General features: G+C 42.2%; 1 protein-coding gene across 3 annotated transcripts in view; it reads left to right on the top strand.

Moving 5' to 3' along the window:
- LOC112118487 (palmitoyltransferase ZDHHC20) overlaps nt 1–13343 on the top strand; it is a 70958-nt gene that overhangs the window by 40775 nt on the left and 16840 nt on the right. For all 3 annotated transcript variants that reach the window (XM_024216852.3, XM_024216845.3, XM_024216835.3), the window contains exons 3-6: nt 72–166; nt 4909–5029; nt 6617–6686; nt 10929–10961. In XM_024216852.3, coding sequence (XP_024072620.1) covers nt 72–166; nt 4909–5029; nt 6617–6686; nt 10929–10961 — 319 coding nt within the window. The remainder of the gene's footprint in view (nt 1–71; nt 167–4908; nt 5030–6616; nt 6687–10928; nt 10962–13343) is intronic.

The following is a 13343-nucleotide window of genomic DNA, read 5'->3' as shown; positions in this document are numbered from 1 at the left end:
TTTTTATGTTCTAGTTCTAGGTCTTTTCAGCTATACTCACTGAAATCTTATTGTATTTATTTTTATTGCAGTTGTCTACCTTGTGGTTTTTCATCTGTCATTTGTCATGTTTGTATGGTCCTATTGGAAGACGATTTTTACAACTCCTGCTTCCCCCTCCGATGAGGTAAATTTAATGATGGAAAAATGCCAACACTTATTATACCATTGAACTGTTTTCAGCAGTGATACTTATTTAAAGTACAATGTAATTCATCTTCTCTGTTCCCATTAACTGAAATAAATAGCATGCTGCCATATCATGAATGTAAATAATTAAATTACTTTGAAAATCATCGTAACCTAATGAAATTTTTTCAGATTGAATGCTTGTTTCTAAGTGGTCACAAGTTTGACATTCAGGTGTATATGTTCAAGTAATAAGGTATGTGAGTATATATAACACTACAATGTTTTGCTAAGCAATAACTTCAGTTTGGTGTTTAGAATAAATAAAATATAAGTAGGCTTGGAAGGATTCGTTTTTATGGGTAAATGTTGGTAAACGTTGATTTCACCATACACACACAATCTGACTAAAAATATTTCCATCAATTAATCAAAATGTACAGATAGGAAAAGGAAGAAAAATGCTACTTGAGAACGTGAGGTTGATTGAATGATATTTACTTTGTGTATTTTGACACGTGACATTGACAATTTGTTTATAAAGCTTTAACTTTTTGAATCCCAATGCCTGTAGAATGCGGTATACCAGGGGTCGGCAACCTTTCAGAAACGGTGTGCCGAGTCTTCATTTATTCACTCTAATTTAAGGTTTCGTGTGCCAGTAATACATTTTAATGTTTTTAGAAGGTCTCTTTCTATAAGTCTATAATATATAACTAAACTATTGTTGTATGTAAAGTAAATAAGGTTTTTAAAATGTTTAAGAAGCTTCATTTAAAATTAAATTAAAATGCAGAGCCCTCTGGACTGGTGGCCAGGACCCGGGCAGTCTGAGTGCCACTGAAAATCAGCTCACGTGCCGCCTTCGGCACGCATGCCATATGTTGCCTACTGGGGTATACAAACCCCACACTGGGCCTGAAGGGGTTAAAAGGCTATACTAGGCCCAGGCAACCCTGTCCTTATAGGCCTGTTGAGCATGTGCAATGGGAGGAGTGGGTTAAAAGGAGCTCAGAAGCCCAGGCAAAGGGTGGATGGGTTGCAGGAGAGAAGAATCCTTCTCCGGAATGCCAGACAGAAGGTGGAGCCTTCAGAGGGGACCACAAAGCGGGTTAGGCCCCAGGCAGTGCCTTCTCCAACCACCACCCACTTGGAGAACAAGCAGGTTTTGCAAGGCCCAGCTCATTTGGACTTTGTGAAGCTATTGACTGTTTGGACTAGCGGGGTCATGCCCCAAAGTGAAGGAGCACTAGCCCAGGGCAGCAGACTTGGGCTCTGTACAGGGAAGAACCTGCCGATGTTACTTCCCAAAGGGCTCTGGGCTGGGACCCGGTGGAGAGGAAGGGGCCAGGTCCCCGTATTATGGCCAACTTAAAAGAAAAGTCCCAGACAGAGGGGAAAGGCCCCAACACTCTTGACCTGGGGTCAGGAACCAGGCATCCACTCCCCCAACAAAGAGACAAGGGATTGTATGTCAGATGCACTAACCAGTAGGCCACCCACCAAGCTCCCAACCTCTCTATCAGTGTATCATTAATTACTGTCTGACGCCGCCCCTAGTTTCCCACAACTGTGAAAATGTAAATTGATTTTTAAAAAATGCTTAAAACCAATAATTTTGTGCAACTGTGAAAATTTACATCAATAAAAATTGAAAAATGCTTAGAAATAAACATCAATATTATCTGTCAAAATTATAAAAAAATTTAAAATTAATTCTGCCAAAACTAAATATAAGTTAAGACATAACTAGCTCAGTGACTCAATCTGTATATATTTTCATTATACACCCTTATTTGAACTCTCTCAGTGACGTTTCTTTGGATAAGGATAGGTTACAATAAATATTCGTAACATTAAGAGGACTGTAATGCTCAGTGATAAGTCTGTTTAGAAGCTCAAGGTGTGGCGAGCACTGTTAAATCAATATAGAAAGAAATCTCTAAACACTGACATAAAAAGTGCTAGCTTTATTGACAGAGGTAATTGTAATATAATCATCTCTCCAAGGAATCTATTAGGTGAATTAACCTATAACCTGATGGCTTTTATTTTTTTCCTGTAAGTCAATTGATCTATAGGCTTAATATCAAAACTACAATTGAAATTGTCCCTCTATTTCCTGTAATTTTAAAGCTGGCTAAACACACATTTTTTTATTCTATTTTTGGCAGGGATGACTCTCTCAATGCCAGCATTTAGCCCGAAGCAAATTTGTACAGGCGAAAACATATGTGCAATGGAAAATCAGACACTGTAGTTCTATAATATGTATCTATAAAGTGTCACAGAAATCTACAGTAGAGTCGGAGAGGAAGCTGAAGAGAGAGCTCTGCTGGTTAGCTGAGCAAAGGAAGTAGTACTGAATATTTTTAAGTTGTAAATTCACTACGGAGGCTGGCCTTCAAATCATATGACTGGTTTAATTGGTGCCTGTTCTGTATGATAATGACAAAACACTTGGCAGATCCAACAGTTATCTCAACCGGTCAGCTGCTCCAAGATTTGTAGAACCACATGAACTTAGCTTAAGCATCAGTGTATTTTATAATTATTTTGGTGCTCGCTTGGATACTTCTGTCTGCCAACATCTATTTATAACTAACTAATAAAAGCTGCAGCAAGGCTTCAACTTTCAGTGAGTAGCAGAGAGTTAAAAAGAGTGCGGCCATTTTAAGTGTTGATAAAATCAGGTCTGAATTGGAAAATTTCTACATATGAGCTTATCCAAAAGCCATGTTCCTCCTTTGAGCACTCTTCTCCCACAGTCTCTGTCTGTCATCTCCGTTCAGGCACCAGGGAAGAATATAGTATTGTCTCTAAACTGTTCCCACTTAATTTTTTCCAATTGTTTTAAAACATAAATGTATACATTTTCACGTAATCTTATTATTTTAAATACCCATTCTTGTAAAATGAGTGGCATCCTGTGATTTTACTAATATACTAAAAAAAGATTTCACACCTGTTATTGTGCAAGTGTAATCCCTGCACATTTTATAATAAGGAAGAACAATCAACATTATGTGAGATCCCAGAAAGAGAGGAAGGAAACAAAGGGGCTCTTTGTTACTGTTTACATTAAGAACTGCTGAAATTTTGTCACAATTGTTTTGTTGATCGGTAACTTTCATCCCTTTGAACATTTGCATCTGTTGCCCAAAGAGAGGGTAGACTTGTGACCCCATTAATAGTCAATAGACATAATAATGTAAACATAACTTTTTGGGGAAATTGAACGTTTGTTAGCCAATTTGTTATGGTTACAGGACAACTTTAAAAAAAATTAAAACCACCCGATTTTAGAGGTTTAGGGTTTTTTCTATGCATTAGTTGGATGTCTTGTTTAGCTGTGTCTGTTAAGTAGTGTTTTAAGGCTAGTTTTACTCTCTTAGTTAATTTCCCACTTCTCTGGCCCGGGGTTGAAGACACCAAGCAGACTTCTCCTAGCTTGACAAGGCCTCCTGAGAGGCAGCAGCAAAAGTGTACTACGGCACTTCTCGTACTTATACAGTGTTGCCAACTCTCACAATATTTGATATTTTACTTAAAGCCCTGTCTCCTGTAGGCAAATAATTATGTGAGAATCTGCCTTTATTTTTTAAAAAGTAAGTTTCTAGCCCTTGTGGTTGTGGAGAAAAGCTTTAAAACATGACCCAAATGCACCCTGATACCCCCAAAGGCAAATAAAAAGAATACAAGATATATTTATTCTTTTTTAAATTCATGATTTGAAGCCAATTTCATAATTTTTGGAAACTGACATTTTATGACTTTTAAAAAATTGGAGCTGGCAATACTGCATACAGCAGTGGAATCTTGCCTGACTACTGCGGGATGTGGGTTGAATCTTCAGCCTTCTGGATTTAAGAAGTAACATGGGGAGGCAACAGCAATCTCTCCTACTCTTCCTGTAGTAGGAGAGGTACCATTTCTTCACTTGTCCCTATTATTACTCCCTCCTCAACCACTTAGACTCTGGTGAATTCGAAAAGAAGGGGACGTTACAGGGCCCAAGAAAAACCCACATGAACTAATCAAGAAGTACAACATGGTTCGTTACAGGGCCCAAGAAAAACCCACATGAACTAATCAAGAAGTACAACATGGTTAAAATGATAAACCCTTAATCCAGTTTGCATCTTTTCCTCACTGGAGTGGGTGTGGAGACACTGAGTAGTGCATATAGAAAGAAAAGGGCACCTTCAGGGATTCCTGCTGGGAGCTCAGACAGATTTTTGCCCCAGATCCCTAAATGGCCCCCTCAAGGATTGAACTCACATCCCTGGGTTTAGCAGGCCAGTGCTCAAACCACTGAGCTATTCCTCCCCCCTCTGTTATTGCAGAGCCCTCTGAACTCCTGGGATCCCCAAGCACCTCTGGGACAGGGTTTAGACCCATGGTTTCAAGAGAAGTTTGCACCTTCATAAAACGCCACTGAGTACAAGTCTTCATCTTGTAATCTTGTATCGCAAAGGGAAATCGAGTGGTGGGAACTAGGACAAAGACAGTTCCTTTAAATTTAGCATTTTAAAGTTTTGTTACAAAGGATCAATCATGTAATTTCAGAATGTGTGGGGGACAATTCTTGCTGTACCTCCTATCATTTACTACTTTTTCTCCTCTGTTTGGTAAGATGATAGGCAGATATTGCTGCTTCTTTAGGGGTAAAGTATTCAAACAACATAAACCTTGATTGGTCATGCAGTTAAAAACTATTCTTCTGTCCCCCTCTTGCAGTTCTGCTTATCAAAATCTGATAAAGAACAATATGAAAGAGAAGAGAGACCAGAATCCCAGCAGGACATTTTGAGAAGAGCTGCTAAAGACTTACCTATCTATACCACAACAGCATCAAGGGGTGAGGCATGCAGACAAGTCCAGTTGTCCAAAAGCTCCTAGTCCAATTCATGAGATTTATTTTGATGTTGCTGTGTGAACCGTCTGCTAAATAATTTCTGCAAAAGGCCATGACTTCATATTTCCCCATGAGATGCCAGAGTTCTTTTTTGTCTGTGGATCTCTACAAGCAGCCAATAAATAGAACAGTTTTCTCAAAAAAGATCCTGTTTTGCAAAATAAATTCAGCATGAAAATATTTATCTTGCACTCTGCTTATAATAATCTTACATAGACTAAAGGAACAGAGTTGGAAGGCTGAGTTTTTTATATTCATTTCTATTTAATCCCAATTATTGCTTTGGTCCTCTAAGTATGAACATTTAAGGCTTGAATTTACTTTCACTACAGTGTCAGAATTGAGGCTATGGAAGCTAAAATGCCAGTAAATTCTTCTTCCAATATCAGCTATAACTCTCAGGACAGAGCTGTTTAATCATTATGTTTATGATCATTCAGCTATTTCTGTCTTTACCTTCACTATTTTTAAGTAATACTATTGTAATTTCTCTGAAAATATCATGAGAGACTGTTAAATGACTTTCTCTGATGCCTAAATACAATATAGCTAGATTTCTATAACTGCATTACTACTCTAAAACTAGTGGTGTTATTGATTGCTCCCAAGACCTATGGTTCTTTTTAATAGAAGTTACAAATGTTATACCATTTAATATGCAGTGTGGTTGTAGCCATGTCAGTCCCAGGATATTAGAGAGATGAAGGTGGGTGAGGTAATATCTTTTATTGAATCAACTTCTGTTGTGTCTCTTACCAATAGAAGTTGGTCCAATAAAAAATATACCTCACTCACCTTGTCTCTCTTATCACTTAATAGTAAGTCATGAGATTTGTTAATGGTTATCTTGAGTAAATTCATTTTGCATTTAAGTGATTCCCAAACTATGGTTCCTGGGCCATTGGTGGTCTGTGGGGCACTTGCTGGTTGTCAGCACAGAGCTGCCTGGTGGTGGTGGCTTTTCTCCTTCTTTATAGCTGCCTCTACAGATGTGTGCCGCCTTTGTATCAAGAAGAGTCTGGAGGCCTGTTAAAAGCAACTGCTGAGAAGAAGTAGTAGCCAGCCTAACTGTATCTGCTAGATACCACGTCAGCAGAATAGGAGAGAAATATGAGCCCCCCTCAAGGACTAGGAGAGGACTAAGGCTTGGGGAGTATGTCAAGAGGCACATGGGGAGAAGAGGACCTGGTGTCTGGGTAGTATATCCAGAGGAGAAGGAAATCAAGTGGCAGGGAAGCATGTGCTGGAGGATCAGGGGAGGGGAGACTGAGGAACAGATTAAATGAAGAGGAAGAGTTGAAAAAGCATTTATTACAGTAGAAACAGATACTGCTACACTAAATACTTTCATGTTACATTTTTCTGTAAGCAATTGTTGTAGTTGCCACAGCAATCTTATGCGATTCAGAATGGAAGTGGGAGGGGAGATGTCCTTGAAACAGTCTCTTGAACATTGGAAACTTCTGTGTGTATGTAATTTAATTTTACAAAGACCTGTTTAACAGATTGACTTTTAAAATTTGAACATAGCAATCAGATATTGTGATAGATGCCAACTAATCAAGCCTGACCGCTGTCACCACTGTTCTGCATGTGACCTGTAAGTAGCTGTGATGATCTATTGTTTAAATTCTCATTTTGAATACTTGTGCCTTATTTTTATTGCTCGCCAGTGGAACTGCATAATGGTAGATCTACTATCTCTGTCCCTCTCCCAGCCCACAGAGCCTGGGCTTCATGTAAGACGTGCAAATCTCTGCCTTTCCCTCTGCTGGAACTGCAACTGGTCTTCTGCATATGGGGCCCTCTGCACCATGGAGAATGGGGCAGGATTTGTCCTAAATGTGCTTCTAGCTTTGTAAAATGTGTTCAGTCTGAAGGATCAGTACTGGAGAGTGAAGTGGGTCTGGACTGTGATATATATGCCAACAGAAACTTCTGTGCATGGAACCTACCTTGCTTCCCTAGCTGTCAGGCACAAGCATGCTGTGGTAGTAACAACTTTGTTTCGGGAGAGCTACAGTAGCATTACAGGTCTTCGTAACTTCAGAGGTATTAGTGTTATCCACCAAGCACATTCTGCTCCACCTGCAAAATCTGTTCTTACAAGCCACTTAAGACTGGGAAATAAATTGTTAATAGATTTCAGTGACTGAGCTTGGGTAGATCTATTTAATTAAGAAATCTGATGAATGCATGTGTCTGTCTGGAATTACTACCCTTTGGCCATGCTATACTAAAGTTGGGAGAAAATGGAATATAGACCATTGGAACTATCGATTTATATATTTTTCCATCTTCCTCCTCTCTATCCCAAAGTTATTTTTCTATCAAGCATTTTGATCAGATTGATTAAGTTGAGTGCCAGGTTACCATATTTCCCATACTATCCACAGCAGCTGTAAGGCATGCTGGTTATTAAAATCAATTCTGAATGTTGACTTTTTTCCTCCTCAAATGATAATGCTGAATCATAGAATCATAGAATATCAGGGTTGGAAGGGACCTCAGGAGGTCATCTAGTCCAACCCACTGCTCAAAGCAGGACCAATTCCCAGCTAAATCATACCAGCCAGGGCTGTGTCAAGCCTGACCTTAAAAACCTCTCTAAGGAAGGAGATTCCACCACCTCCCTACGTAACCCATTCCAGTGCTTCACCACCCTCCTAGTGAAAAAGTTTTTCCTAATATCCAACCTAAATCTCCCCCGCTGCAACTTGAGACCATTACTCCTTGTTCTGTCATCTGGTACCACGGAGAACAGTCTAGATCCATCCTCTTTGGAACCCCCTTTCAGGTAGTTAAAAGCAGCTATCAAATCCCCCCTCATTCTTCTCTTCTGCAGACTAAACAATCCCAGTTCTCTCAGCCTCTCCTCATAAGTCATGTGTTCCAGCCCCCTAATCATTTTTGTTGCCCTCCGCTGGACTCTTTCCAATTTTTCCACATCCTTCTTGTAGTGTGGGGCCCAAAATTGGACACAGTACTCCAGATGAGGCCTCAACAATGTCGAATAGAGGGGAACGATCACGTCCCTCAATCTGCTGGCAATGCCCCTACTTATACAGCCCAAAATGCCATTAGCCTTCTTGGCAACAAGAGCACACTGTTGACTCATATCCAGCTTCTCATCCACTGTAACCCCTAGGTCCTTTTCTGCAGAACTGCTGCCTAGCCATTTGGTCCCTAGTCTGTAGCAGTGCATGGGATTCTTCCATCCTAAGTGCAGGACTCTGCACTTGTCCTTGTTGAACCTCATCAGGTTTCTTTTGGCCCAATCCTCTAATTTGTCTAGGTCCCTCTGTATCCTATCTCTACCCTCCAGCGTATCTACCACTCCTCCCAGTTAATGTCGTCTGCAAACTTGCTGAGAATGCAGTCCACACCATCCTCTAGATCATTAATGAAGATATTGAACAAAACTGACCCTTGGGGCACTCCGCTTGATACCGGCTGCCAACTAGACATGGAGCCATTGAGCACTACTCATTGAGCCCGACGATCTAGCCAGCTTTCTATCCATCTTATAGTCCATTCATCCAGCCCATACGTCTTTAACTTGCCGGCAAGAATACTGTGGGAGACCGTATCAAAAGCTTTGCTAAAGTCAGGGAATAACACATCCACTGCTTTCCTCTCATCCACAGACCCAGTTATCTCCTCATAGAAGGCAATTAGGTTAGTCAGGCATGACTTGCCCTTGGTGAATCCATGCTGACTGTTCCTTATCACTTTCCTCTCCTCTAAGTGCTTCTGAATTGATTCCTTGAGGACCTGCTCCATGATTTTTCCAAGGACTGAGGTGAGGCTGACTGGCCTGGAGTTCCCCAGATCCTCCTCCTTCCCTTTTTTAAAGATGGGCACTACATTAGCCTTTTTCCAGTCATCCGGGACCTCCCCCGATCGCCATGAGTTTTCAAAGATAATGGCCAATGGCTCTGCAATCACATCCGCTAACTCCTTTAGCACCCTCGGATGCAGCGCATCTGGACCCATGGATTTGTGCTCATCCAGCTTTTCTAAATAGTCCCCAACAACTTCTTTCTCCACAGAGGGCTGGTCACCTTCTCCCCATGCTCTGCTGCCCAGTGCAGCAGTCTGGAGCTGACCTTGTTCATGAAGACAGAGACAAAAAAAGCCTTGAATACATTAGCTTTTTCCACATCCTCTGTCATTAGGTTGCCTCCCTCATTCAGTAAGGGGCCCACACTTTCCTTGACTTTCTTCTTGTTGCTAACATAGCTGAAGAAACCCTTCTTGTTACTCTTAACATCTCTTGCTAGCTGCAACTCCAAGTGTGATTTGGCCTTCCTGATTTCACTCCTGCATGCCTGAGCAATACTTTTATACTCCTGCCTCATCATTTGTCAAATCTTCCACTTCTTGTAAGCTTCTTCTTTGTGTTTTAAGATCAGCAAGGATTTCACTGTTAAGCCAAACTGGTCGCCTGCCATATTTACTATTCTTTCTACACATCGGGATGGTTTGTTCCTGCAACCTCAACAAGGATTCTTTAAAATACAGCCAGCTCTCCTGTATTCTTTTCCCCCTCATGTTATTCTCCCAGAGGATCCTGCCCATCAGTTCCCTGAGGGAGTCAAAGTCTGCTTTTCTGAAGTCCAGGGTCTGTATTCTGCTGCTCTCCTTTCTTCCTTGTGTCAGGATCCTGAACTCGACCATCTCATGGTCACTACCTCCTTGGTTCCCATCCACTTTTGCTTCCCCTACTAATTCTTTCTGGTTGTGAGCAGCAGGTCAAGAAGAGCTCTGCCCCTAGCTGGTTCCTCCAGCACTTGCACCAGGAAATTGTCCCCTACACTTTCCAAAAACTTCCTGGATTGTCTGTGCAGTGCTGTATTGGTCTCCCAGCAGATATCAGAGTGATTAAAGTCTCCCATGAGAACCAGGGCCTGCGATCTAGTAACTTCTGTTAGTTGCCTGAAGAAAGCTTTGTCCACCTCATCCCCCTGGTCTGGTGGTCTATAGCAGACTCCCACCACAACATCACCCTTGTTGCCACACTTCTAAACTTAATCCAGAGACTCTCAGGTTTTTCTGCAGTTTCATACCGGAGCTCTGAGCAGTCATGCTGCTCTTTTACATACAATGCAACTCCCCCACCTTTTCTGCCCTGCCTGTCCTTCCTGAACAGTTTATATCCATCCATGACAGTACTCCAGTCATGTGATTTATCCCACCAAGTCTCTGTTATTCCAATCACATCATAGTTCCTTGACTGTGCCAGGACTTTCAGTTCTCCCTGCTTGTTTCCCAGGCTTCTTGCATTTGTGTATAGGCACTTAAGATAACTCGCTGATAGTCCTGCTTTCTCAGTCTGAGACAGGAGTCCTCCCCTCTTACGCTCTCCTGCTCGTGCTTCCTCCCCGTATCCCATTTCCCACTTACCTCAGGGCTTTGGTCTCCTTCCCTCGGCGAACCTAGTTTAAAGCCCTCCTCACTGGGTTAGCCAGCCTCCTCACTAGGTTAGCTTGCGAAGATGCTCTTCCCTCTCTTCGTTAGATGGAGTTGGTGTACAGTGAAAACAGCACCTTATGGTCTATCGAGACAGAGAGTGCCTTGTGCAGTTCAATAATATCCCCTCTTTCTGATTAATGGGCTTTTTTGAGTACTATCTTCTACTTCTCCTGGGCAGAAGGTCTGACAGCTATAATATGGGCCCTTTGCCTGAAGGTGTGGGGTTGAAAAGTAGAAGTAATGGGTATTAAAAATTTGTTTCACAGCTTTAGGAAGTTTGAGACCAAATATTTGAATTAGAAAGTAAATGTATTTTGTACTTTAATTTTTATTTTAATTAATTGGAAATGGACTTTTTCTTTTTCAGATGTGTACTAAAAATGGACCATCATTGTCCTTGGTATGTTTTTTTTTTTTTAATGAATATAAATAATATTGAAACAATTGATCAAATTCTGCACTCTCTTACACCAAAGTAAACATGTAATTACTCCATTGATTTTTAATGGAATTTCTCCAAATTCAGACATGTATAAATGAGAGCAGCATATTTCCTAATGCTTATTGCACTGTATATTGCAAGCCAGAATTGTAGGTATAAGAAACCTAAATATGTACTTATATATAGATTCACATCAGAACTGATCAGGTTAAAAGAAATGAGAGAGGCTGAAATGCTGCTTTATTGTGTTTAATTCAATACTGTATGTGCCAAGAGATAAGAATCTATTTTACTAAATTGTGAAAATCAACTTCTTAAATGAATGTCAAGTATCAGAGGGGTAGCCGTGTTAGTCTGGATCTGTAAAAGCAGCAAAGAGTCCTGTGGCACCGTATAGACTAACAGACGTATAGGAACATGAGCTTTCGTGGGTGAATACCCACTTCTTAAATGAATTCACTCCCAGATATCAAGTTGATCAGCTCACTAACAGGTACAGTAACTCCTCACTTAACATTGTCCCGGTTAACGTTATTTCGTTGTTACGTCGCTAATCTATTAGAGAACATGCTCGTTTAAAGTTGCGCAATGCTCCCTTATAACATTGTTTGGCAGCTACCTGCTTTGTTCACTGCTTGCAGGAAAAGCAGCCTGTTGCAGCTAGCTGGTGGGGGCTTGGAACCAGAGTGGGCCGGCAGCCCCCCATCAGCTCCCCTAAGTACCCTGTTCTGCAGCTGCCCAGCAGATTATCCACTACAGTAACTCCTCACTTAACGTTGTAGTTTTGTTCCTGAAAAATGCGACTTTAAGCAAACGATGTTAAGCGAATCCAATTTCCCCATAAGAATTAATGTAAATGAGGGGGTTAGGTTCCAGGGAAATTTTGTTTCACCAGACAAAGACACACACACACACACACACACACACACACACACACACACACACACACTATAAGTTTTAAACAAACGATTTAATACTGGTACACAGTGATGATGATTGTGAAGCTTGGTTGAGGTGGAGGAGTCAGACGGTGGGATATTTCCCTTACTGCTAAATGATGAACTAGCAATTAGCTGAGCCCTCAAGGGTTAACTCTCTCACTCTGCAAGGCAGCAGGAATGGAGGGAGATATGCGCATTTCCCTTAAGTACACTGCCTTGTTAATTAGATCAGCTTGCTGAGACCACAGCTGCAAGCTCCCTCCGTCCTGAGCCCTGCTCTATGGAAGATGGGGTGAGCAGGGGGGAGGGAGACACCCTGACATTAGCCTCCCTCTTCCTCCCCCCCCCCAGCAAAGCAAGCAGGAGTCTCGGGGAGCAGCTCCAAGGCAGAGGGCAGGAACAGCACATGGCAGTGGGGGGAGGGACACAGCTGAACTGCAGGCAGCTGCTGCACAGGGAACTTAGGGGAGTGGGGAGCTGATGGGGGGGCTGCTGGTCCACCCTGGTTCCAAGCCCCCACCAGCTAGCTGCAAGGGGCTGCTCTTCCTGCAAGCAGTAGACAAAGCAGGCGGCTGCCAAATGACGTTAGAAGGGAGCATTACACAACTTTAAATGAGCATGTTCCCTAATTGATCAGCAACGTAACAACGAAACAACGTTAACCGGGATGACTTTAAATGAGGAGTTACTGTATCAGGTAGTTCAAGTGTCCCTCCCCCCACTGCCGTGTGCTGCTCCTGCCCTCTGCCTTGGAGCTGCTCCCGGGAGCCTCCTGCTTGCTGTGGAGTGGAAGTGGGGTGCTGATGTCAGGGTGTCCCCCTCTCCTGCCCCCTGCTCCTGTACCCCATCTCCACAGAGCAGACGGGGGACACGATGGCTCAGGAGGAAGGGAGTTTGCTGATCTACTTAAAAAGGCAGTGTACTTAGAGTGGGGTCAGTGTACTTAATGGGGCGATGTGCGTCTCTCTCTCTCTCTCTCTCTGACACACACACACACACACGTGTGTGTCTCTCTCTCGCACGCATGCACCCTCTGGCACTTTGGAAAGTGGAGGGAGTGGTGCGCTCTAGTGTATAGAGTGGGTTCATCATCATGTTCAGTTTCCGCAGGGAATGTTTGCAGCCACTGCCATGCGACTATTGTATCTCCTCCCTCTATTCGTGCTGCATTGTAGAGTGTGAGGCTACATTAACAACAATGTGTTAACACTTGAGGGGTCAGCTGAGTGCTAGTTCATCATTTAGCAGCAAGGCATTCCCTGGGAAATATCCCACCCTCTGACTCCATCACCTCAACCAAGCTTCACAATCATCATTGCTGTGTACAGTATTAAATTGTTTAAAACGTATACTGTGTGTGTGTGTGTGTGTGTGTGTGTGTGTGTGTGTGTGTGTGTGT

This window comes from Terrapene carolina, unplaced genomic scaffold (assembly GCF_002925995.2).
Source record: "Terrapene carolina triunguis isolate 2854851 unplaced genomic scaffold, T_m_triunguis-2.0 Scaffold141, whole genome shotgun sequence".
NCBI lineage: Eukaryota > Metazoa > Chordata > Testudines > Emydidae > Terrapene > Terrapene triunguis.
This window is presented reverse-complemented; position numbering and strand designations above follow the sequence as displayed.